Raw genomic sequence first — 25,085 nt, 5'->3', positions numbered from 1 at the left:
ATTCAAAAAATAGTGGGGAAAAAACAAAAGATAAAACTGTATTAAATTAAATCCAACATTAATTAATGCAAAGATATTTAAAGGGGGACAATTGTAAACCTCCATGGATAAATGATAATTGTTACATCGGATTTCTGCAGAGCATTTGATATGCAGGAGCAAAAATGCTACTTTCGCCCTTTCTGGACGAATAAATTAGCACATAAATACCAAGATAATAAAATAAAAACAAATAAGTTGTTACAACTTCCAATGTTTAAATAGCCAAACAAAGGTACTACAATAGAATCATGTTTTAGATTTCTTTTGCTAAATCCATATATTTCTTTGATAACTTTTCTTATTATTAAAATTCTCTTTTATTTCTTCAATGTTGTATGACTCCAATGCTACTATGCATGATAGAAACAAGGTTAAAGAGTCTAGAGATTAGGATTTTATTTGATAAAATTCTCTATTTGTGGTATACAACAACAACGACGACCCAGTATAATCCCACAAGTGGGGTCTGGGGAGGGTAATATGTACGCAGACCTTACCCCTACCCCGAAGGGTAGAGAGGCTGTTTCCAAGAGACCCTCGGCTCAAAAGAAGCAATAGAAGATGATATATTAGTACCATAAAAATGCGTAATAAAAATAACAACAATATATAAGAGATATGAAATATGAAATACGGGATACGAAATACGTACATACCACTATATAAGTGGTATGTATATATAATTTCGGTAATTGCTGAAGAGTCTAGAGATTCTTCTTCCTCCATATGGAATTAACGTTGAAAATTGAAAGTAATGGCCATTCTGGTAAGCACTAAATTCATTGAAACCTGCCTCTTCAACTATGCTATACAACTAACGTATAATGCATTAATATTCATGTAATAATATTTTTTTATTAGGATGTTTATTTGTATTTTTGTACAAAATATTTTTAAAACAATGTTTAATTAAAGGGCAAAGTGGTCACTTAGCTTTTGATGGGTAAATCTGTAAATTAACTTTTGACTTGGGGGTGTTCCCACCTTTAGTATAGTATGAGATGATGATGATTAACTAATAAGGTATTCTTGTGACATGAGCATCATCAACAACAACAACAACCACCCAGTATAATCCCATTTAGTGGGGTCTGGGGAGGGTAGTGTGTACGCACACTTTACCCCTACCCTAGGGTAGAGAGACTGTTTCCAAATAGACCCCCGGCATCCTTCCCTCTAAGAACTTCTCACCTTGCTCTTGAGGAGACTCGAACTCACAACCTCTCGGTTGGAAGTGGGGGTGTGACATGAGCATCCTTTTCTCAATAATTTCGTCACATAAATATATGTGGAAAGTTAGTGAAATTTCAATAATAAATATTTTATTTTGAACCAATAATTTACAATGATATCAACGGTAACAACTTAAAGATTGGACAAATCAAATCTAGATTCTAGAGCCGCCTCTTGATGCAAATATTATGGCTAAGAGCGACAAAGTTATAATGTAATCTGGTTTAACTATATTAAAGCTTGCTCATCTCTGTACAATCTCTTGTAGGGCTCTTTTCAAGTGTGTTCATAATTGTAGTGGCAGTTATATTTATCATCTCTCCTCGTTTGCCTCTGTAATGGTTTCATGAGCTGGAGTTCCTGGTTCTGGTGTAGAGAATCCTTCATGTGCATGGAATGCGCCTCGGCCGTCAGAAATTCTGATTTCTGGGCTTTGCGAGGCAAGATTGAGCAATGTATCAGGGTAAGCTGCAGTTGCTGAGAACTGTGTAGCTGTTTGGCTTTCATTCGCTTCATGCTTTTCTGACTTAACATTAGAGTTGTCTTTCGCTTCGTCAAAGACTTTTGCTAGTGCAGAAAGCTTTTGCCATATAGAATCATCAGTGGCTAAGATTTCTCTGTTCTGATGAAGGAAGATGAGTAAAAATGTGAGAAGAGCGGAGCCTGCTGATACACCAGCTATGAGGAAAAGGCCCTTAAAACTATCTAGCGTTAGGCTATCAGATGTTATAAACATTCCATTTTTCTCTGGACAATCTGTTTCATTCCCAAACCATTTCTGAATTATGTTATTCATAAACTCTCCCTCTATCACCTTTAGGACTGCTCTCGAGACGTCAGGTACCAATGGAGATCCTTTTGGAAATGCCTGCAAGAAGTTATGGAGAAAAAAATATGGATTAGATTGAGTAAACTACAAACTATTCTAAACAAATATAAACACGTCCAAAAACATCATTGGAGTGTGAGAATCTTACGAATCCAAAGCCGGCAGTTTTGTAAGTTGGACCAACCATAACATACTTCCTGCAGTACTTGTTAAGGAAGAGTCTGAGATAAGGTAGCTCATCAACAATTGCACCAACTCCTCCATTTTTGCTTCCTCTTGAGAGGGCATCATTGTAATCTTCCAATGTGCTATAATTTCTAAACTTGGAGCTCTCAAATTTCATGCGCTTCAAGATGTCTTCGACAAAGGAACCCTTTTGGTACCCAACATATTCTCCATTCTTGATGAGATCATTGAGGTCTGTTATAGTAGGTTGTAGCTGTTGCACCGTTAACATAGATGTTAAGCTGGCTGTGTAACTTGATGTCAGTACTAGCACCACGAAAGCCCACACAATCACCACAAATCTTGTTAAGTTGCTTGTTACCCTCTCTTCTGCAACCAGCCATATATATGATTTGTTGAGAAACAAGGAGAATTAATGTAAAGCTTTCATATATACTTTGGTTTGAGTTAGAGACTTACTGTGAGCAAAAACGAGAGTTGAGAAGGAAAACCAGAATACCATCCCAACTTGCTTGCGTTTGGGTCCTCGAAAATCTTTATTTACACGATGTTCGAGTACCCAAACCACAAAACCAATGAAGACAAAGAATGCTCCAGTTGTTACCCAAAGTTCGCTCTTTAGAGGTTTCAAGAAAATCCACGAATTCTTCCTCTCATCATCCCTTACAGGCACAACTGCTGAAATACCCGACTCTGTAAAAGGTAATGTGAAATCCACATACTTGGAACGGCTTGCTAAAATAGTCACATCACCTACAACTGCATCATATTCCTGGTTCAAGCAAACAATGTTATTGCAGTATTTATGGTTGGTCTTCCTCAGCCAAAGCAAAAACAGAAAGTAGATAAGAAAGTCCCAAAAAGGAGCATGTATACAGCTAAAGAGGTCCATTCATACAAGGATTAGATATTACCTGAGAATGAATCTTGGTAACAAGATCATCATAGTCTTGAGAAGTGGGGTTATCTGCTATTGGAAATGGAATAAATTCGCAAGGGACAGCATATGGCATAGATTGGATGACTTCGTTGAAGACATCTGCACAGAAACCAGTTGGAGTAACTGCTTGTGTTTTTGAATCTATTTCCACTTTAATGTATTGCTCCAGCCCTCCTTTGACAGGAACTCCAACCTTTAACTTCTTCCCGCTTGTGGGTATTTCCCAGCCTCTAGGAAAAATAGTAGATCCACCGGGCCAAATGATAGTCCCTAGTTGTTTATGCGAAATTCCATCCTTCTCTGTCCAGAATCCAACGCTTCTCTCTCCTTTCCCAATTATATTAACAATTTGATATGGAGAAGGCTGCAATTCTCCATTAATTATACGGAATTCGCCACTTAATCCTGTTTTTAGCATTATGTTTTGCATAGAGTCAATGAGCACAAATCCAAATTCTGAGGTTCCAAGCGCATCTAAGTCCGTTAAGTTCTCTCTCGTGTTTGGTTTCTTGAATTTTGGGATAGCAGTAGTGCCCACCTTCTCTACTGCTTTTGCTAATGCTGTGATGCTATCATATGCCCATAGCCCGAAAACATTGAGTTCTACTGTGTCCATGTCTGGATACTCTTGACGAAATCTCTTTCTCCATCTCTTGGTGAAATTATTAAGCTCATTTGATCTTGGAACATAAGGCTTTACTCCAAGAACACCTTGCATTGATGATTCAATCACTGAAGGATCTACCGAGTCCAGAACACTTGTTAGCACATCTGTGATGATCCACGCATATCCCTTCCTCATCATCCCGGCTTCTTTGGCCTTGAGGAAAAAGCGTGAGGCAAGGGATGGTAACAAGTGCACAACGAAGACCCTGGTCTGCATTGTATTCATTTTGTGTAGCTCCCTGAGGATTTGATCATCATTGGCTGAAGGAGAAATAACACTTCTATAGGAGACTAAAGTGCTGGTTTCCAGTAAGGCATCAGTCAAATATGGAACTATCCCGGCTCCATAGGGGCTATCCTCATAGATGATTACAACCTCCCTCCACTCATAGTTTTTAACAATTGCTGCTATGGCTTTAGTCTGGCAGGAAGAAGGAAGTGCTGCTCTGATGAAGTAGGGATTTTCCTTGACTGAAAGTGAAAGACTTGTTGCTGGAGAAATAATAGGAACTTTTACTCTGTTCCCTATGTCAATCACAAAATCAGTTTGTGTAGACATTTGTGGCCCAAAGATAGCATGTACTTGGACATCCTTTAGCAAGTATATGGCTGCACATACACAATTAGACTATAAGAATTTGTCTGAACACCCCTTTCAAAATAGGAAAACCAATGGAAAATTAGAAAATTTTGGACAAAGGAGAATATTTGTGCAAATATGGCATGAATATATCATAGAAATTCTTAGTTTAACAGGATATATCATGGAGCTAGATTTACCAGCAGATGCTGCTTCAACATCATCTATCTTGGAATCCCTGAAGTGAGGGACTATCCTAATGGCACTGCGATTAGCGGCATGGTAATCTTCAAGAGCTAGCAATATACATGTGTGCATGACTTTTGCTACAGTTGTTTCCATATCAAGAATTATTCCTACATCCACCTGCTTTACAGCATTAGTTTCATCTTCGCCACTTATTGGCATTATGTATTGGCAAAAGCTAATGATAGAGACAAGTTGAATCAAAAGAATTAGGAAGTGGCATCTTGGATTTTGCATTTCGAAAAATCTGTAACTCCCTCCCAGAGTTGGGAAAGCAGTTGTGTTTATGCAAGCAAACACTTTTCAAAGATAGTGTCTAAAGCTCTCTCAAAATGGATTACTCTGAATATATGGCTTCAGAATCAGGCAAGTTCATATAATAACACCAAATCCCATAAACGTAGAAAGAAAAGTCAAAGATAAATCAATGTTTTCAATGAAGAATTGAGTGAGGACTTTTCAGACATTCTACACCACAAGCAAGTGTGTTTTCTCCTCAGTTTGACCAAATCAAAAACTGACTAAATAAACACACTGACAAAATTGGTTTGGTTGAACTTTGTGTGGTGCTTATTCTCCAATCCCAATTTCTTTTGTATTCATCTGATGCCAACTATCTAGAGGATATTGCAAAAGCCAGGGGGAATTGTTTCGAGCTAGCTCAGTTGCAAATTCGAGAAATTACCCCATAAGTAGAAGAAATTATTGTGTCTCATTTGCAATATTCTAAGGCGACTATTATACCTATATTTAGGGTGTGTTCGTATAAAAGAAAAAATTTCTACAAAATATGATGTCCAATTTTCTTATGTTTTGTTAGCATAAATATTTTAAAAAATATTTTCTTTATGAACTAATTTTACTCCAATAGAAAGAAAATGACTTCCCTCCAGAAATGAACAAAAACATTTTATAAAACTCTCCTCTTTCAACCTTTTCCACCCTCGCCCCCAATTCACACCCTCGTCACCCCGACACCTAAAGCCCCAACCACCCCCCAGCCCACCATCCAAACCCCCTCCTTGGCAAACCTCCCCTTCCCCAACCAACCCACGGCACCCGACGCACCACCCATTCCTCTCTCGGCCCCTTTCTCTCCCTTCGCCCACCCCTATCACCCCACTCCTCCTCCCGCCCTCACCATTTCGTTTTTCATAATATTTGCCGAGATTATAAGGGTGTTTGAATTGACTTTTAAGCTGGTCAAATCAGCTTTTAAGCTTTTTTAATTTTTTTTCCAGTGTTTGGCAAAACTAAAAGGTGCTTAAAATAAGTAAAAAAAAAAAAACTGCTTAAAACAAGCTAAAAGCAATAAGTTGGACAACACTAACTTATTGTTTTTGGCTTAAAAGTTATTTCTGCTGAAAAACGTACTTTTTTTAAGTCAATCCAAATGCGCTCTATATATTTTCTAAAAAAAAAATTTGCTAACTAACCAAACACCAAAAGATATGTAAGAAAGCTACTTATTTTTTATGAAAATATTTTCTAGAAACTTTTTTCCGTGAAAAATATTTTCCTTCGTACCACACCTTTGTGTCTTTAATATTCTATGCGGTTTCAGTTTAGACTTGGCCAATAGTAACTTGCTTGGACAGTAAACAACCAAATACATAACGTCATGCATGGAATGGAATGATGATGCAGTTAGATATCAGAAGTGTCCATTGGGTTTTGGAGATGATTATGTAGAGTTCAAAGTCATTGGCTAACTGTAATTGATTGGGATGTTTCCTATGATGTTGAAGTGAACGTATTATTGCTTATATGTGTTACAATTCCTAAATTTTAGAGGAGGTACGTGTAAATATTCTTGACTATTCAACTTTCGAGCTTGTGGGTCAAATTTTCAAGTTTCTTTCCGGCGGCACAAATATACGCGGGGCCTAAAGTTTAATATGAAGCATAAATTTTTAAAAAAAAGTTATACGTTATATTTTTATTTATTTTTCTAGCTTTTTGAGATACAAAGTGTTAACAATCCTTTTTATAATCGATTTTTCCTAATAATTCATTTTCAATTGATAATATAGCCAACTCATGTAATCTTTCTTGAAATATTGTTAATTTTATATAATATTTTATAGAGCAATAAAAGTATAGAATTATTGGAAGCTTAAATTTCTTGGAGAAAGAAGGTGAGTAAGAATATTAAAGAAAAAGACAAAAAAATATGTAGTGGTTTCTGAAATATGAAGGAATCGGGAAAGAAATATTGACTTGGACAAATTAAAAAAAGGAGTGTAAAATTTTTGCAAATTACTCCTCCGTTTCAGTTTATGTGAACCTATTTTCTTTTTGGTCGATCCGTTCTAAAAAGACTGACGTTTTTCTAAATTTGAAAATGATTTAGCTTAAACTTCTAATTTTATCCTTAATGAGAAGCTTTTATAACCACACAAATACTCTGGTGCCCTTTTTGATTTGTTTAGGACCACAAATTCCAAAAGTCTTCATTTTTTCTTAAACTCTATACTCAGTCAAACAGGTTCACATAAATTGGAATGGATAGAGTGTTTTTTCTATTAAGAAGTGAAAAATTATTTAAGTGGTAAGAATTGAAAAATTAGAACTTTGGGAAAACTATTCATCTACCCATATTTAAGTAAGTCAAATTATTACTCCATCCGGTCCATAATAAGTGACCAATTTGCTTTTCTATTTTGGTCCAAAATAAGTGTCCATTTATATAATCAAGGAAAAATTTATTTTGTTTTCTCAAAATTACCCTTATGTACGTATCCCTAAAAAGTTATTTACTCCTCATATTTGAGAAGTGAAGTAAGTGCTACTATAACTATGGTTCAACATTTAATGAAAAGTAATTTAGTCATACTAACTATTTTCGTCTAGAATTTAGTATTTCGATAATGAGTATGTAAAAAGCAAATTGTTCTTCTCTGAATCTGCTCTGCCCTATTTGTTAGTCCAGTATTTGGCGCCAATAAAACGCAAAAAGAAAAAGAAAAGAGCACCGTCTTTGGTCTATGATTCTCTATTTAAATGGCGTCTATCAGTGTATTTTATTGCTATTTTTCCCACCAACAAGAGTTGAATGAAATCCCTCTCTGTTTTGCCCTTTTTATTATTAGCTCTCTAATTGTTGCTCCCTTCCCTCGTTTCAGTTTATGTGAACCTATTTCATTTTTGGTTCGTTCCAAAAAGAATGAACCCTTTCTAAATTTGGTAACAATTTAGCTTAAAGTTACAACTCTACCCTTAATAAGAAGCTTTTATAACCATATAAATACTCTGGGTCCTATTTGGACTTGTTTAGGGCCACAAATTTAAAAAATCTTCATTTTTTTCTTAAACTTCGTGCCCAAGTTCACATAAATTTAAACTGAGGGAGTACCTTTTTTCATCCCTAATTTTAAGAAATTTTCCATCCCTAATTCTAAGAAAAAAACACATACTTGAGTTTTACTTATCCATCATGCGACTTCCATCAGCCGCCGCCTCTTCCTCATCCATGGCGGCACCACCTTCTTCCTCCGAGCTCATGCGCGTCAATCGCATCGGCAGCGGCTTCGGGAGTTCGGTGTACAAGGTCCAACACAGGCCCACCGGTGAACTTTACGCGCTCAAGGTGATCCCCTGTATCCACGAGGACTCCATCCGCGACCATATGTGCCAAGAGATCGACATTCTCCTGGATGTAAATAACCCTAACGTATGTGTATGATCACAACGGGGAAATCCAAATCCTCCTCGAGTACATGGATAACGGCTCTCTGGAAGGGATTCACATCCCTTACGAGCCCGTCCTTTCTGATTTAACCCGTCAGGTTCTTTCCGGACTCTTCTACCTCCATGGCCGTAACATTGTTCATTGAGATATCAAACCCTCCAACATGTTAATCAACTCTACGCGCGAAGTGAAGATCGCGGACTTCGGAATCTCGAGATTTTTGGTGCAAACAATGGATTTGTCAGTGGGAAGTATCAGCTACATGAGTCCCGAGAGAATCAACACGGACCTGAATACATGGATATGTTGATGACATTTCGTAGCACTTGGTTAATTTTTTCCAAAGGATGGCATCGTCTCATGGATTTGTTTTATTTTTGGTAATGGCTTTGCTCCATTAGGTGATGATTGTAAAAGGATTAATTGCATGTGTAATAAAAGTTTCTCTAACCTAACGGTCTATTCATACCATCCGTTAAAATAATGCTCATTTCATGGCACTACCGTTATACAATTGGCTCATCCATGCCATTATTGACTAACGGCTCAATTTTTATTTGGCTCATCCATGCTATTCCCACAACAAATTAACGGCAGTGGCATGAAATGAGCATTTTTTTAACGGATGGCATGGATAGACCATTTCTGAAAGTTGAGTGGCATTTTTAGGCCTTTTCCGTTCAGAAAATAAAATTGTTAGTTGTGGGCAGTTTTTAGTAGGGACAGTTCCGTTCACTCTTAATCTTGGTGTAATTATATATGATTAATGAACTCCTCGGTTCTTTTATTTCCTTTTTTGGGCTGGGTTAATAGTAACTGTGGGAGTAATGTAAACAGAAACTTTAACTGAACATTATAATCTTACATATAATGGTTTTTACCTCCTAGCCCTAGCCTTAGGCTATCACAACCTTCGGTGATTGGAATTGTATGTAGGAAAAGTGGTAACCCTAATGGGTAGAGACAATACCAATTTATACAATAACAACCCAGTATAATCCCACTAGTGGAGTCTGGGGAGGGTAGTGTGTACGCAGACTTTACCCCTACCCTGGGATAGAGAGGCTGTTTCCAAATAGACTCTCGGCATCCTTCCCTCCAAGAACTCCCCACCTTGCTCTTGGGGTGACTCGAACTCACAACCTCTTAGTTGGAAGTGGAGGTTGTTTACCATCAGAGCAACCCCTCTTGTCTGGTATAATCTGGTATATCCATCAAGTAACCAATCAGATGGATTAGATTTGTTCATTAATTAAATACTCTCTCCGTTCCAATTTATGTGAACCTGTTTGAATGAGCACGGAGTTTAAGAAAAAATGAAGACTTTTTGAAATTGTGTTCCTAAACAAGTCAAAAAGAGGCCTAGAGTATTTGTGTGGCTATAAAAGCTTCTCATTAAGGGTAGAATTAGAAGTTTAAGCTAAATTGTTATCAAATTTAGAAATGGGTCATTCTTTTTTAAACTGACCAAAAAGGAACACGTACCTGAATACAAACCAGTAGAATATAATTATATATGATTATCAAATTCCTCGTTAATTGAGTCAGTTCTTTAATTTTCAATGCTCCGAACTGACCCGACACAAGCCGAAATTAGTCCATACACTACGATAGATTCATATACACATCGTTACAATAGCAATGATAATGGCCCTTAGTTGTGGACTTCATTACTTCCACCTAAATTTATTTGGTCTTGATATGGCTATGAGACACTAGCTAGGATGACATTACATAAACATAAAGAGAGCCCTCTAAATAGAATATAATTCTTGAATTAAATCCTTCTCTATTATGTGCCACGTGTCTGTCGACATATCTAAAACAAGTAATATTTCTTGATAAATATTATTACGGATACAATGAGCTTTTATAGTTACATGTTGATCTAGAAGATAAACATTATTTCTAAGTACAATAATGATTTAAAATTCAAAATTTACATTACATATTTATCAATAACCATGAAATTTCGCTCTTTGTCAGCTTTCTTTTGTCCAAAAACCTCTGTTTCAAAGTGGTCCTATCGAACTCTCCTGATTTTCATGTGCCCCAAAAAACCCAATGGATTACAATTTTCACATCCTTGGATAAAAAAAGAAAAAAGTGAAATGGCGCCATGAACAACAAGGGAGAAAATAACTGGGAGACCACAAAAGGAAAAAGGCAGTCTAGTGCACTAAACTTCCGTTATGTGCAGGACCCGGGGAACGGCCAGACCATAATAGTCTATTGTACACAGTCTTACCCTGCATTTCTTGTAAGAGGATATTTTTATGGCTCGAGCCCGTGACCTCTTGGTCACAGTCATATGAATGCTGAATTTAATCATCTCCTTGAATATACCAGCAGAGAAGTATGGTGGCACATCGACGTAGAATGTAAATCCTGGCTCGTTGTTCTTTAATAAAGGAAGCACACTTTCTTGAAATGCCATTGTTTTTATTCTTCCTCGATGATCCAGTAATATTCATAATGTTTGAAGTTTTCCTGATCAACTGTTCCGCCATGATTCTTAATCAGTACTCGATCTTGATTACTAGCTATGATTAATCTTTTATCATAAGAATGAAAGATAAAGGAAAAAACTTAACTTCAGATCGAGCTGACCCTGAGGGAAAAAGGGAGAAAAGAAATCAAATATTTATACCAAAAGAATCATTGACATGTTATGAAATGGGGTGGGGTGGGGTGGTTGGGGGGGGGGTTAAACTGGTAAACAATTAAAGAACATGATCAATTTCGAAAAGAGGGGGATATGTTTGGGAATAAGCATTAGTTAATTTCTCAATATTCAAGTTGTAATTTGGTGGAAACAAAGAGCAATAAACATGGGATACTGACTCTTTGGAATAGACTGTGGAATAAAATATTACTGCAAAAGCATAGAAAGTTGAAATAAATGCAAGGGATGATTTATTGGTTTGTTATATGTTTGGGCAAAAAGGTTTAAAACTATTTTGTTGAACTAATTATTGATAATAAAAAAGGTAAATATTAGCCAAATATAATTAATTTCAGATCCAAGCATATTAAGTGCGAAACAACCAAGAGTAGAAATGTATAAGATTTATTAATATGATAGTCGTACACCAAACATGAGATATGAGCTTATATCTAGAGCAGAAACGCATCAGAAAATGAGGGAGCAAAGAAAGGGAAGAGAAGTCAGTGTTGATAAACGAGAGACTTTTCTTGTTTTTTCTACTGTGGTTGCTCTCCTTTTTCAGAATTCCCCCCTTTTTCTAAGCCCCCTCTGCCCATATATATAATTCCTTTCCCCATTTATCCAACGGCCTTTGACCGGCGTGTTTTCTTACGACCGTATCTTTCTTCTTGAGACGACTATTACAGTTAGATTTTGACCCATACATTTTAGTTATGTCATTTTTTGGTTGGGAACTTGAATAGAAAAATGATAATTAAGAAAGCATGAGAAGAGGAGGACTGCTTAATCTGGACAAAGGCAAAGCTAAGGGATTTGGGAACCCCTGTTGTTCGGCTAAGCAGAAGGGGTTTTGGAGTAACGATAAAGTTGTCGCTTTCTGGTTTGTAGGTTACTAGTTTGACCGATAAAAGCAACCACTAATAAAATTATGATAGGTTGTATATATATCACACCCCTTGAGGTACCGCCCTTTTCTGGACCCTACGTTCACGCGGAATACATTGTGCACCAAACTGTTTTTTTTATTTTTATTGTTCGGCTAAATGATTGTAGGTTAGGGTCCACATTTCCTTTGCTAGAATAACATAATGTTGTAGCTTGATTATAATATTAATATTGGAAATGCAGCCAGCCAAGTTTTAATTATAATCTCACTAACTGGCATGTTTCTTAATTTGCTCCTTTTTTTTAATTTTCTTAAAGATCTTTGTCTGAATATCTAATTAACAACAGCTACTATTAAGCAACTGAATATCTAATTAACAACAGCTACTATATATAATGTGGACGCTAAGCATGAATAATTGTAGCTTAATATTCATAATTATATGTTGCATTACGAGTATAAAGGATAATTAGAATCCCAAATGTCATGGTTTTGTCTGGTTTGGGGACAATATCAAATCTCCATAGATTTATTTGTCCAAATCATCCCATTTATAAATCAAATCAATGGTGCTCTTTGAGAATATGCATATTTTTTAATCTAAAAAATTTGACATTAGTGTCTTAAGAAGATACGATACAGCTTTAATGCTCATCATCACCATGTGATTTTCTGCTCGTGCTTTTTTGCAGTTGCTTTGTAAGATAAGATTAGCTTGGAATTTTTAATCTTCTTAAGGTGATAGATTATTAAAGCCGCAATAAACCTTTCACGGCTAGAAAACTGACTAAAATCGTCCAAAAATACTGATCGAAATCGGTTGGAAAATTGAAAAAATCGATCAATTTCCGACCGACGTTAATTCGTCAATATTAGGTTGGTCGGTAATAAATAGCGATTGAAGTCGGTCGCAATTTTCGACCGATTTCGATCGCTCAATAAAATTTTACAAGCGACCAAAAATAAAAAATCTGCCAAAAAAAACGAGCGAAGTCGGTCGGTATTTTAATTATGCAATTAAAAAATACACCATCTGAAAATCGATCTGGTGTCTGTATTGTGGCAGGATACTATTCTACCACTAGACTACTGGTACATTTTGGTTTAAGACTAATTTTTATTATATTTGTACTCTTTAATTGTATTTTCCCGCGAAAATAACCGATCGATTTAGGTGGTTTTATTAAAAATATAAAATTACCTACCAAAATTGGTCGGTTTTTTAAACTAACCGACTGAAATAACCGACCAATTTCGGTTGATTTTTTGAATATTAAATTTAATTTATTTTATAGGAAAAACTGATCAAAGTTGGTCGGTTTCTTAAAAAATAAATTTCGCAGGACGCCAAAATAGTTTCCCCTATTTTTGCGCCAAAAAGAAATTGACCGAAGTTAGTCGGTTTCATTAAAAAAAATTGAAAAATAAAATATTTTAAAATACCTTCCAACTTTGTTGCGGTCGGTTTTGACCGAATTTCTAGTAGTGTTTCCATATATATATATATATATATACACACATTGATTATTAATAATGCCTTCAAACCCTATTGTCCAGCAACTAGCTTAGCTAGCTACATACCCTTTCAAGATATTACCATCCGATGCGTAATTTGATATGGTGCTGATTATAACATGACAATGATGAAGATATGTGCCTTCACTTTGATTTGTGGCCCAATTAAAAACAAGAAGAATTAACCAAATATTCGTCCACCCAACCATTTAAATTGAAAATAGTCGATTGAGATATAATATATATATATATATAATTTATATATTGTATGTGAATCATTATATATAATTAATGTATAGTCTACGTATGTAGCTAGAAAAAGTAAACAATGAATATGGCCAGCTATTTGTGTTAAGAACCCGCTAGCACACTTCTAAGCATGGGAAGCTAGAGTGTGGGTTGCGGATTCGGTCGAACCCAGTAACTTTTATTTAAACCCTATATTTATTTTAAAAAATTCATTGAATATATACAAATTATTAATTTAGAACTCAATAACTTAAAAGAATAACAATTCTGAACCCATAAGATTCAAATTTTGGCTCCGCCTCCGAGCAACATTCAACATAATGCCCACGAATAAATATTTAACGGATTAATTAGGCTGGTCCAATATATTTTTCTAAAGAAATAAATATAAAAACCTATATATACGGGTAAAAATTGCATGGGACGCCCTATTTGGTCGCCCTCACTTAACTTATACCCACTTTTTTAAAAAGTTTTAACTTGTACCCACTTTTTAAACAACTTTAGACCTCTTTCTCCTCCTCCTTCTCCTCTTTCATTTTCTTCTTCTCCTTCTTCTTCTTCGGGTGACAATGATTTTATACGGTGGTTGTGAATATATTTTAATATAGTTTATGATGTTTTACAATGGTGAATTGTTATGACGCTTTATTTTTTACTATTACTTAGGATTTCTTCTTCTTATTTTTCTTAATTGTAAAACAGGTTCATTAGATTTATTGTTGTTTTGACAAATTGATGATTGGGGTTTGTACCTAATGATATTTGAAGGTTATGTTTTAAATTTGAGGTTATGTTTTAAATTTGAGCTCATTTGGAGTAGATTTAGGTATTAAAATCGTATATTGGATTGTTATAATTCAAAGAACAAATTTTTATTTCTTGGCAATTTTCACTTCAGCCTTATTGGCCTTAAGTGAATGAAAATGTTTGTTGCACTTCAGACTTTTTAGCCTTAAGTGCATCTGAAGTGTAATTTTTGACTTTAGACTTATTGGCCTTAAGTGTAGCAAAACCTTTGTTGCAATTCTGACCTTTTGACCTTAAGTGCATCTGAAGTCTAATTTTTCACTTCAGACTTATTGGTCGTAAGTGCATGAAACCATTGGTTATACTTCAGACCTATTTGGCCTTAGGTGCATCTGAAGTGCAAAATTTTACTTCAGACTTATTGGTCTTAAGTGAATGAAAACGTTTGTTGCACTTCATACTTTTTGGCCTTAAGTTATTGTTTATTAAAATGACTAAAATACCCTTAAAACTTTACAAAAGATTATATTTAAAAACTTCAGACTTATTGGTCTTAAGTGCATGAAACCATTGGTTACACTTCAGACCTATTTGGCCTTAGGTGCATCTGAAGTGCAAAATTTTACTTCAGACTTATTGGTCTTAAGTGAATGAAAACGTTTGTTGCACTTCATACTTTTTGGCCTTAAGTTATTGTTTATTAAAATGACTAAAATACCCTTAAAACTTTACAAAAGATTATAAATTAAAAAATTAGCGAAATACATATACGGCTATTTAAATTTGTCCGATATTTTCATCTAGCTACCTTAATTGAGGCTTGTTCCTATTAAATACTCCAACCTTATTGAATATGTGTCTATTAATTGATATGGAAAAAAAATGTGTTCCAAACTTATCTTAAGCGCGTCAGAAGTTCAAACAACATACTTTTCCTTTTTTTAAAAAAAAAAAAATCTTTTCCAGAAACCACCATTAACGCCACCCTACCACCACTGCTTCGCCATTGTCGCCGCCACAAAAGTCCTACCACCTTAGCAGCATAGAAACATCATCCAACTCTGCCATACCATTGTCACAATCCGCCTCCCTTCCACCATGGATTATCTTTGCGCTGCCATCATCTTGCCCTAAAGCCACCACCGTCTTCTTACAGAACCTCACACTCCGGCCACCATGAAAGCCCCTGGAGCCATCACAGAACCTCTTTTTACCACAAACATCTTCTTCCTTCATATCCACCTCAAAATGCTACCAATGAACCCCTCCATTAGATCACTCTCCACCATCGAACAACCCACACAACCACAACATTTCAACGCTCCGTTACCGCTGCCACCACAAGAAATTCAGTCGCCAACGAAATCCGACCACCACAAACACCTCTAGCCATTGTTTATTTTTTCTTCTCTTCTAATCGCCACCATGAGCATACCATCGGATATTCTCCTTAAATCACAACCAAAATTCCTTTAAAGGGAGTGAGAGTGGGGTTTTCTGAAATAGAAGCAGAAAGGGAGGGTATTGGGTGGGGGAAGAAGAAAGGGAAGGTGGGAGGAAGAAGAAAATGTTTTCTGAAAATGAAGAAAAAAAGGAAGGATGGGGAGGAGGACTTGCTGCACCGTACGCCGGTGACGGCAGAGGAGTGGGGCAGCGATTTTTTCCCCGGAAAAGGGTCAGAATTGCCCTTAACGTATAAAAAATGGTCTAAAAATTACAAAGTGTAATCCCACTTAGTGGGGTCTGGTGAAAATTACAAAGTGTAATCCCACTTAGTGGGGTCTGGAGAGCGTAGTGTGTACTGTGGGTCCTCGTCTTGGCAAAGAATGAATAACGAATATAGTATGAAGTGAAAGTTAGAAAATTTATTTTGGGAAGAATATTTTATGAATTCAAATATATTACTCCCTCCGTTTCAATTTATGTGAACCTATTTAACTGGGCACGGAGTTTAAGAAAAGAGAGAAGACTTTTGAACTTGTGGTGTAAAATGAAGCACATATATTTTGTGTGGCTATAAATCATTGCATTGCATAAAGGGAAATTGTTTTCAAATAGGGAAAGAGGTCATTCTTTTTGGCACGGACTAAAAAGGAAATAGGTTCACATAAATTGAAACGGAGAGAGTATTAAGGATAAACTAGTAAAAGCTTTGGCCAAAATAAAAGTGCTTGCTGAAATGTCGTAAGTTGGGGGTGACGAACTTATGACTTAAGGCTAATTTTAACTTATAAGCACTTTGGGTGTTTACCAAACTCGTATATAAGCCAGTTTAACCGGCTTATAAGCTTAGCCAAATAAACTGGCACCCCATTTTTTGGGGCAACCCGGTACCCCCCCCCAAACCATAACCAACTTTACCATGCAATCGTGCATGCAACTTTATCAACGTTTAACCTATTTCAATTTGCTGTCACATTATATTTCCAGTTCCATAAGTTTGCTTTCCTATTCCGGCATTAATGTAAATCTACAGTCAGTTTTACTGATGATAGTAATATATATCTCTACCTGCATATTGATATTCAATATACAAACATGCAGAATAATATACTTTTCCTTTGGGATGGCCCCTTTTCCTCCCTCACGATATTGCTTTTGTTTTCTTAATTCCCTCACTATATAATTATTTTTCTTTCTTGTTTATAATTCTTTCGTTCTCCTAGCTATTATCAAGAGGATCACTCTATATAATTCTCCCTTTTTACAACAAAAAATTATAAATTGGGCTAACAAATTAAAGCCTTTTTGTTCCTGAAGGTAGGGGTAAATATGTGTACATACTACCCTCTTCAGGCCCCGCTTGTGGGATTATATTGGATTTTCTTTTTGTTGTTGTTGTTCCTGAGCTGAAACTAATTGAGTTTCGTGTTGTGGTGGTGGGGAGGAGAAGGGGGCAGGATGAGCTTGGTGGTGATCCAAATAATGGTGGTGGCCCTTCTCTTTGTCAATAGTCACAGCTTCGCCAATGCCGACACAGATCCATCTGACGGTCAGCTTCAAATCCTGGCTCCACTTCTGCTCGAAATGAATAAATTACTGAATTGGTATAATCATGGGACTGATTGACCATTAGTACAGAAGTTTCAAAATATATATATATATATATATATATATATATATATATATATTGAAACTTTTGTAAACTAAGAAAGAATTTCGTTGTCACTCAACTTATGAACAGATGTGGAACACTTAAATTAAAGGTGTTTGATTGGGTACGAAGTTTAATAAAGAAAACTTATGATCCATAACAAACCATAAATATCCATGTAGCTATAAATCATCTCATTAAGAGTAAAATTAGAAGTTTAAACTAGAGAAAAGTGTCATTTTCTTAACAGATTAAAAAGGAATGTAGATTGGTTACCTTGAAAATTTCTTTTTCGTCTTCTTGAGCCGATGGTCTATTGAAAATAGCCTCTCTGCCCCATCGGGTAGGGGTAAGCTCTGTGTACACACTACACTTCTCAGATCCCATTTGTGAGATTTTACTGAGTCGTCGTTGTTGTTGTTGTTATATGGCTAATTTTCAGCTTCAGCCCTGAGAGTAATGTATAGCTCCCTAAATTCACCGGCGCAGCTTACAAATTGGAACTCATCTGACGGTAGCGATCCTTGTGGAGAATTCTGGAAAGGCATTACTTGCTCCGGCAATAGAGTAACTGAAATGTAACATTGTTCTCTTCAATATATACCCATCCTATCATCATTTTTCAACGCATTTATTGATTTGCAACTAATGTTGATGTTTAGTTTTCATATTTCATTTTCCTTCAGACAGATATCCGGTCTAGGACTCTCTGGATCAATGGGATACCAATTAACTAGTCTTACATCTGTGACCAATTTGTAAGATTAATGAATTTCAATTATTTCCTTAATTCCTTCTTTGATTTGTGTTTAAGTCCTAGAAATTGTAATATTTCGGGTATTTTAATTTGCAGTGACATAAGCAACAATAATCTGGGAAACCAGATACCTTATCAGCTTCCTCCAAATGTGCAGAGACTGTATGTGTTTTTCTATGGAATTTAATTTTTTGTCCTTAATTCAAGGCTCTAGTCCTTTTTTTTTAATTTACTATTCATACTGAGCCGAGGGTCGATTGGAAACAGTCTCTCTATCCTCACAAGGTAGGGGTAAGGTCTGCGTACATACTACCCTCCCCTGACCCCCACGGTGTGGGATAATACTGGGTATGTGGTTGTTGTTGTTGTACTATTCATACATCATTCTGACCAGTTGCCTCGTAACGCAGTAACCTTGCTGCTAATGGTTTTACTGGTGGCTTACCTTATTCGATTTCACAAATGACTTCCCTTCAATACTTGTGAGTGAAAATTTTAAATTAAAATCATCTATATAGGTAACATTAGGCTCATTGTTCTAATTTTCTCTCCAATTGTTGTGTCTGGTTTTGTAGAAATGTCAGTCATAATCAAATTCAAGGAGAACTGAATGACATGTTTGGATCACTTTCTTCTCTCAACACGTTGTAAGGCCTTCTCTTCATTTCTTCCCTTTCTTATATATATACATTGAAATTACCCTGTTATGATTGAGAAGTTCAATGTATAATGTGCTATTCTTGATAGATATATAAACTTTCCCAATCAATTTATTATGCGAACTGTTCCCACCAAGTGCAAAAAGGTCCAAAGATGCTTGTTTGTCGCCATATTAATGATGAGAATGGGTTTGATCCTTGACCTGATCAGAGACGGATCGAGGATTTAAATCATATGGGTTCAACTTTTAAAGTTTTTAGCATTGAACCCATTATATTTTTAAAAGTATAGGTTCGTATTTACTATTTTTGCAATTTTAATGAATTTTTACATATAAATTGTTATTTCGAGAATGCACTACATCCGCCCCTGGACCTGATGCATTGAAATTTTAAGTTCTCAAAGTATCATGAGCATAAATTAGTCTTTGACATGTATCTTTTGTTTTTCCTGGTTGATTACATTTATGCTTTGTCCATTGTTGCTTACTTTTGGTTGTTTACATTTATGCTTCAGGGATATCTCTTTCAATTCAATGACCGGTAAACTTCCTCAAAGCTTCCAGTCACTGACTAGTATGAAGAAAATGTAAGACCGGTATCTTCTGATTCATTTTTGTTCTGTATTGGTTGAGTACTGTCCTTTCAGATATTGAAGTTCTAGTATTATGTTGTGCAGATACCTGCAGAACAACCAGTTTACAGGAAATATTGATGTCCTCGCCAATCTTCCTCTTGACAATCTGTGAGTTATTCACATCTTTGTGTGTGTAAATGTTATCCCTGATGTCAAATGTTTCATTTCCAGGCTTACAGTAATTTATTGTTTGTCATGTTGATTCCTTCATGCTTTAGGAGTCTTGAAAACAATCAGTTTACTGGCGCGATACCCGAGAAGTTAAAAGGGATATTGCAGTGAGTGTTTCAGTACATTATTAATTATTGTTCATCATTGATAGATAATAACTTTATATTCAATTCGGGACTTGTGATACGATTGTAGAAAATCTAATAGTAACACAGGAAGCTCAGGGCCAGCCCCTCCACCTCCACCTGGCACAACCCCCCCGAATCACAAATCCGGAGGCAATGGCAGCCCTTCCAGTGGTGGAGGTAGCAGTGATAGAAATGAGAAATCTGGTATAGACAGTAGAGGCGTTGCAGGTATAGTCATATCAGTTTCAGCGGTCGGCGCAGTTGCAGTTTTCTTTATTATCAAGAAAAGACATAGAAAGTCGTCAACAGACATAGAAAAACTTGACGTTCAGCCATTCTCTCTTGATTCACAGGAAGGACAAGGTATATAATTTTGTGACTGCTGTTTTCTTTTGTTTTTGTTCATTGAGAGTAATATTTAGTCCACATGTTATATATCTACGTGGTTTTTTGAAATATGGCATTAAAAGTTATGATTTATTGTAGGCTTTAATTAGATTATAAATAACAACTTTATGGACCAAAAAATGTCCTATCTTCAAAAGAGACAAATTTCAAACCTAAAGCTGCAAAGACTTAATGTTCGAAATCCAGCAGATTTTATAAAGCAGGTTCTGAGTTACCTGATGCTTTTGAAGCTTAACATTACAAAGAAAAAGCTCATTTTATGCTCTCTTATGGTGGATAGGATCCTTCCTGTCCATGTTAGCTTATTTGAATATAGAGCACAATCTATTGCGGTACATCAGTAGAATAAGATAAATTTGTTTTGGCAAGTTAGAAAATCAGCACCCTTATAATCACAAAAAATTTCAGAAATGTAATTGCCTTATAAGAGCACTCATAACTCAGGATGCAAGTTCCAGAAAAGGGAATGATCAATTCTCTTATCCTTATGGAATTTCATTTGTAACATGGTCAATTTCTTTAAATTCTGTATTGTCATGTGATCAGAGTTCCAGATTGCATTTGCCTCTTTTACTAATATTGTTTTCATTGTGTTAGCTTTGGTACCTGGATTTTGTATTCATCACCTATTTTTGGCTGCAGAGATGAAAATTAGCCAAAATTCCTCGACAACAAGCATGAAAGCTGTAGAAACTCCCAGTGCAATGACTCTAAGACCTCCACCAATCAATCATCATAAATCCTTTGATGGAGATACTATTTCAGAAAAACACATTGTTCCTCAGAATAAAACTCATACAGCTCAAATGAATGTTGTACAATATTCATTTGCAGACCTACAAATGGCTACTGATCGCTTCACTGATGAAAAACTTATTGGTGAGGGATTCATTGGGAGTGTTTATCGGGCTCACTTTGATAATGGCGAAGTAATATCTCTTTCTTGAGAATATCTATAAAAGGAAAAAAATCATTCTTATGAATTTGGATTCTGCATGATGAAATCTTTAAGTAACTTTAAGAAAGTTGGCTTTAAGTGGTAGAGAAATATTTACAATAAAAAGATTTATTTATCGAAGATTCTGTTTGTTTTAACTATTTCAAATTGCAGTTACCATTCCTTATGATCATATAAGTGATCCAAATCTTTTAAGTTCCTAATATAATTTGAAATGCTGTAGGTTCTCACTGTCAAGAAAATTAATTCACCTGAGCCACGGAATCCTGAAGTTTTTCAAAATATGGTTTCTGACATATCCCGGCTGCATCATCCAAATGTGACTGAACTGGTTGGTTATTGTTCAGAACATGAGCAGCACCTGCTGATTTATGAATTCTACAGAAATGGTTCTCTGCACGATTTCCTGCATCGAATTGATGAAGAAGACAGCACACAACTAACATGGGATAGCAGACTCAAGATTGCACTTGGCACAGCAAGAGCACTAGAGTGAGTTTCATAACCTACAAAATTACTTTCATGGCGCATCGCATAAAATTAATGCAGCTTGACACAGCCTTTTATGTGATCTTTTCACTTGCTAATTAATTTAAGCATCTTTTGCAGGTATCTACACGAAGTTTGTTCGCCATCTTTAGTTCATAAAAATATCAAATCTGAAAATATTTTACTTGATACTGACCTCAACCCTCATCTATCAGACAGTGGGTTAGCAAACCTTGTTGCTGATGTAGATCAGGTAACCCTTTGTGTTGTGTGCTTTACTGGAAAGTGTTCTTTCCTTTTTTCTTTTTTTTTTCAAAAAAAAAAAATATTCTCATGCATCATTCATGCAAATCTTTTTGATGGATTCAAGTGCTTTGTTGCCTGCTCTTTTGTAGTTCTGTACCATTCAGTAGGTTCAAAACTTTTACTGTGTACAATTTCCTAAAGCTCCACATCAATATCTTCTAATTGGTTTCGCTTTGGACTTTCCTTTTCTTCTCCCTACAGGGATTGAACCATAATACAGAGTCTGGATATGGTGCACCTGAGGCTGCTATATCTGGAAAGTGTACCGCGAAGAGTGATGTATACAGCTTTGGAGTGGTTATGTTAGAACTTTTTTCTGGACGAAAACCTTTTGATAGGTAAAGTTGTTTAACCACCTACTATTTCCAATCAAAATCTGTTGAAGACAGAGAATTTAGAGGGTTTTTTAAAAAATAATGTGTTTGCTCTTCTCTACTCAGCTCAAGACCAAGATCTGAACAATCTTTAGTAAGATGGGCAACACCTCAGCTCCATGATATTGATGCACTGGAACAGATTGTCGATCCAGCGCTTGATGGACTCTATTCTGTTAAATCTCTGTCACGGTTTGCTGATGTTATTGCTCTCTGTGTCCAGGTAATACATATTTTGTGTTAAGAGTTAGTCCAAGTCATAAATCTGCTATATATGCCATGTATTTTTCAAGAACGTAGTTCATCAAATCGCTCTCTCTTATCTCAATGGTTGTGTTTGTTGTGCCAGCCCGAGCCTGAGTTCAGGCCACCTATGTCAGAAGTGGTTCAAGCATTGGTTCGGCTAGTGCAACGAGCAAACCTGAGCAAGAGGTTACACGGTATTGATCAGGACTGAGGAGACGAAAGAGCTGTTCAAGAGTAAGAAACTCTAAGCAACATTGACTCACTCTGTTGCCTATTTCAGCAAATGGTTTTCCCTAAATTCTTTGCTGTTTATGGGAGATTACCTGAAGCTGATCAGTCCAGCAAGATCTTGCACGTTGCAATATTTTCGATTAATACCAGATGCTAACATTCCTAAATCACGGGACTTTATACCCGGCTTTGGTACTCTGCTCACCAATATTGTTAGCCAAGGCAAGTTAATTGACATCTGACAGATAAATGTGCAACTCAGAAACCTGAAAATTTTCCATGTCAACTGAAATATACGGTTGAAGGTGCCACTCCTCAGAAGAAATAACAAACCTGAAAATTTCATGTTAGATCAAAAATAGTATATTACAAATTTTTTAGGGAAGTGAACCAAAACTGGCAAAACACAGGTAAGGTGATCACTAGTGGTGGCAAAATGGTTAAAAGGAAATAGTTAATCACCCATATTATCCACTAAAATATGGGTTGGATAATAAATTTTTAAAACATGGATCAAATATGGATAATAACCATATTATCCATTTAGAAAATGGATAATGGGTAACCAGTGGATAACCAATGAGTTTAACTTTCACATTTGTAAAGCCTCAAATTTGGGGGAAATTCGAAAATAGCCAGATTTACAACTGGTCGTTCAAAAATAGTTCAGTTTCAAAAGCAATCGAAATTTTAGCCACTTTTCATGTAAAGATAAATTTGAGCGAAAACACTATTCAAAACTCGAAAAATACGCCAACATATAATACTGGAGTTCCAGGATAAGTATGTTGGAACTCCAGCATAATATGATGGAGTTCCAGCATAAGTACACTAGAACTCCAGCATAATGTACTGGAGTTCCATCAAGTATAGTTGTCCAGTATAATATACTTAAGTTTGGAGCATCAGTGCTCCAGTCTCCAGTATATTATACTGGAGTCAGCAAAGTATACCGGTCCAGCATAATATGCTGGAGTTCATACGCATGTGCACTGAACTCCAGTATATTATGTTGGACCGGTCTCTGTTGCAGCAAAAGAGTGACTATTTTTCATTGACTTCGTAAACGCTGGCTATTTTTGAATGATCAGTCCGAAAACTAGTTATACCGTGCTATTTTTACCTCAAATTGGGGGTTCCTTAAGTTTGAGAGACTAGGAATTCTCCCAAAAATGATCATATTCAAGAAGTCATGGATCCATATTATCCGCCGGTTAACCCGTTTTTTTTATCCGTATTACATATGGGTCGGGTCGGATAATTTATTCGTTTTTTCATTACCCGTTTTCAACCCGAACCATATCCGACACAACCCGTCCATTTGCCACTCCCAGTGATCACTATATTGCATCCAAGGCTAGATTTTACTACTTCAATGATGAGCCACGGACAATGTGACATACCTCTAGATACGCAGGTACTTGTTCGCTCTAACACAGACCAAAAAAGTTCTAAAATTTTATCTCGAGGTCAACTCAGAGACCTGCTCCAAGTTAAAGATAGTTTGCAGATATAAATGTCACCTAAGGTAACATGTGCACACATTTTTCACATGCTTGACATCCTAGAAGCCTGTCAGTCCTGCTTAACCCGGCCTCATCAGTTTGCCCTCCGTCATGAGCATCACATTCACCCCCCGGACTCAACATCCTCATTGAGGTTTGCCCCACCAAAAGTTTGCTCCACCATCGTACTAAGGGAGATTTGGCTCTGATACCATATTTGTCACGACCCAAGCTCATGGCAAGTGTTGCCGCTTCGGGCCTACGTGTTTGTCCTTTGGGCTACGCCACATTGAGCCCCAAAAGCGTGCGTACCATATCATGCCTTATAAAGTTCTTCACTTTCTTCTCTCATTCCGATGTGCGATTCGCCTAAGATAACATGTGCACCCCTTCTTTAAAAATTTGCCAGCCTAAAACCATGTCAATCCTACTTGACCCGCCCTCCATCATAGAAAACCAATTTATCATTTGCAGAAAGATGGCAGTTTTATTCAGCACATAGCGACAGTACACGATATAGCAAGTAGGTTGTTAGCAAGCAAGCTATTCTTATATATATATATATATATATATATATATATATATATATATATATATACGTCTTAACGAAGAGAGTGTATGACAACTTTCGCTTTAGAAGG

At 36.2% G+C, this 25,085-nt stretch overlaps 2 protein-coding genes and 1 pseudogene across 6 annotated transcripts; 2 read left to right on the top strand and 1 right to left on the bottom strand.

The window, feature by feature from the left end:
• Positions 1–1,342: 1,342 nt before the first annotated feature.
• Positions 1,343–5,219, bottom strand: LOC104226939 (glutamate receptor 2.8-like). Its single transcript, XM_009779048.2, has 5 exons — positions 4,677–5,219; positions 3,205–4,505; positions 2,750–3,062; positions 2,253–2,659; positions 1,343–2,143 (listed from the first exon to the last, which is right to left on the bottom strand). The coding sequence occupies exons 1-5, from the start codon at positions 4,957–4,959 to the stop codon at positions 1,589–1,591; spliced, it is 2,859 nt and encodes a 952-aa protein (XP_009777350.1). The 5' UTR covers positions 4,960–5,219; the 3' UTR covers positions 1,343–1,588.
• Positions 5,220–8,158: 2,939 nt separating this feature from the next.
• Positions 8,159–8,723, top strand: LOC104226940 (mitogen-activated protein kinase kinase 5-like; annotated as a pseudogene).
• Positions 8,724–15,366: 6,643 nt separating this feature from the next.
• Positions 15,367–23,225, top strand: LOC104226942 (protein STRUBBELIG-RECEPTOR FAMILY 6-like). Of its 5 annotated transcripts, none has more exons than XM_009779052.2 (17): positions 15,367–16,945; positions 17,375–17,473; positions 18,018–18,153; positions 18,262–18,333; positions 18,429–18,494; positions 18,743–18,814; positions 18,908–18,979; positions 19,509–19,580; positions 19,671–19,736; positions 19,847–19,906; positions 19,995–20,290; positions 20,978–21,264; positions 21,517–21,785; positions 21,903–22,035; positions 22,290–22,426; positions 22,529–22,685; positions 22,812–23,225. In XM_009779052.2, the coding sequence occupies exons 2-17, from the start codon at positions 17,383–17,385 to the stop codon at positions 22,917–22,919; spliced, it is 2,094 nt and encodes a 697-aa protein (XP_009777354.1). In that variant the 5' UTR covers positions 15,367–16,945; positions 17,375–17,382; the 3' UTR covers positions 22,920–23,225. The 5 variants fall into 5 exon arrangements, with proteins under 5 accessions (XP_009777354.1, XP_009777353.1, XP_009777355.1 ...); XM_009779051.2 differs by having other exon boundaries at positions 15,367–17,241; XM_009779053.2 differs by having other exon boundaries at positions 15,367–17,473; positions 20,007–20,290.
• Positions 23,226–25,085: the final 1,860 nt, after the last annotated feature.

Source organism: Nicotiana sylvestris, chromosome 6 (assembly GCF_000393655.2).
Source record: "Nicotiana sylvestris chromosome 6, ASM39365v2, whole genome shotgun sequence".
In the NCBI taxonomy this organism is placed as follows: domain Eukaryota; kingdom Viridiplantae; phylum Streptophyta; class Magnoliopsida; order Solanales; family Solanaceae; genus Nicotiana; species Nicotiana sylvestris.
The sequence above is the reverse complement of the archived record's forward strand: the minus strand, read 5'-3'. Positions and strand labels throughout refer to the sequence as shown.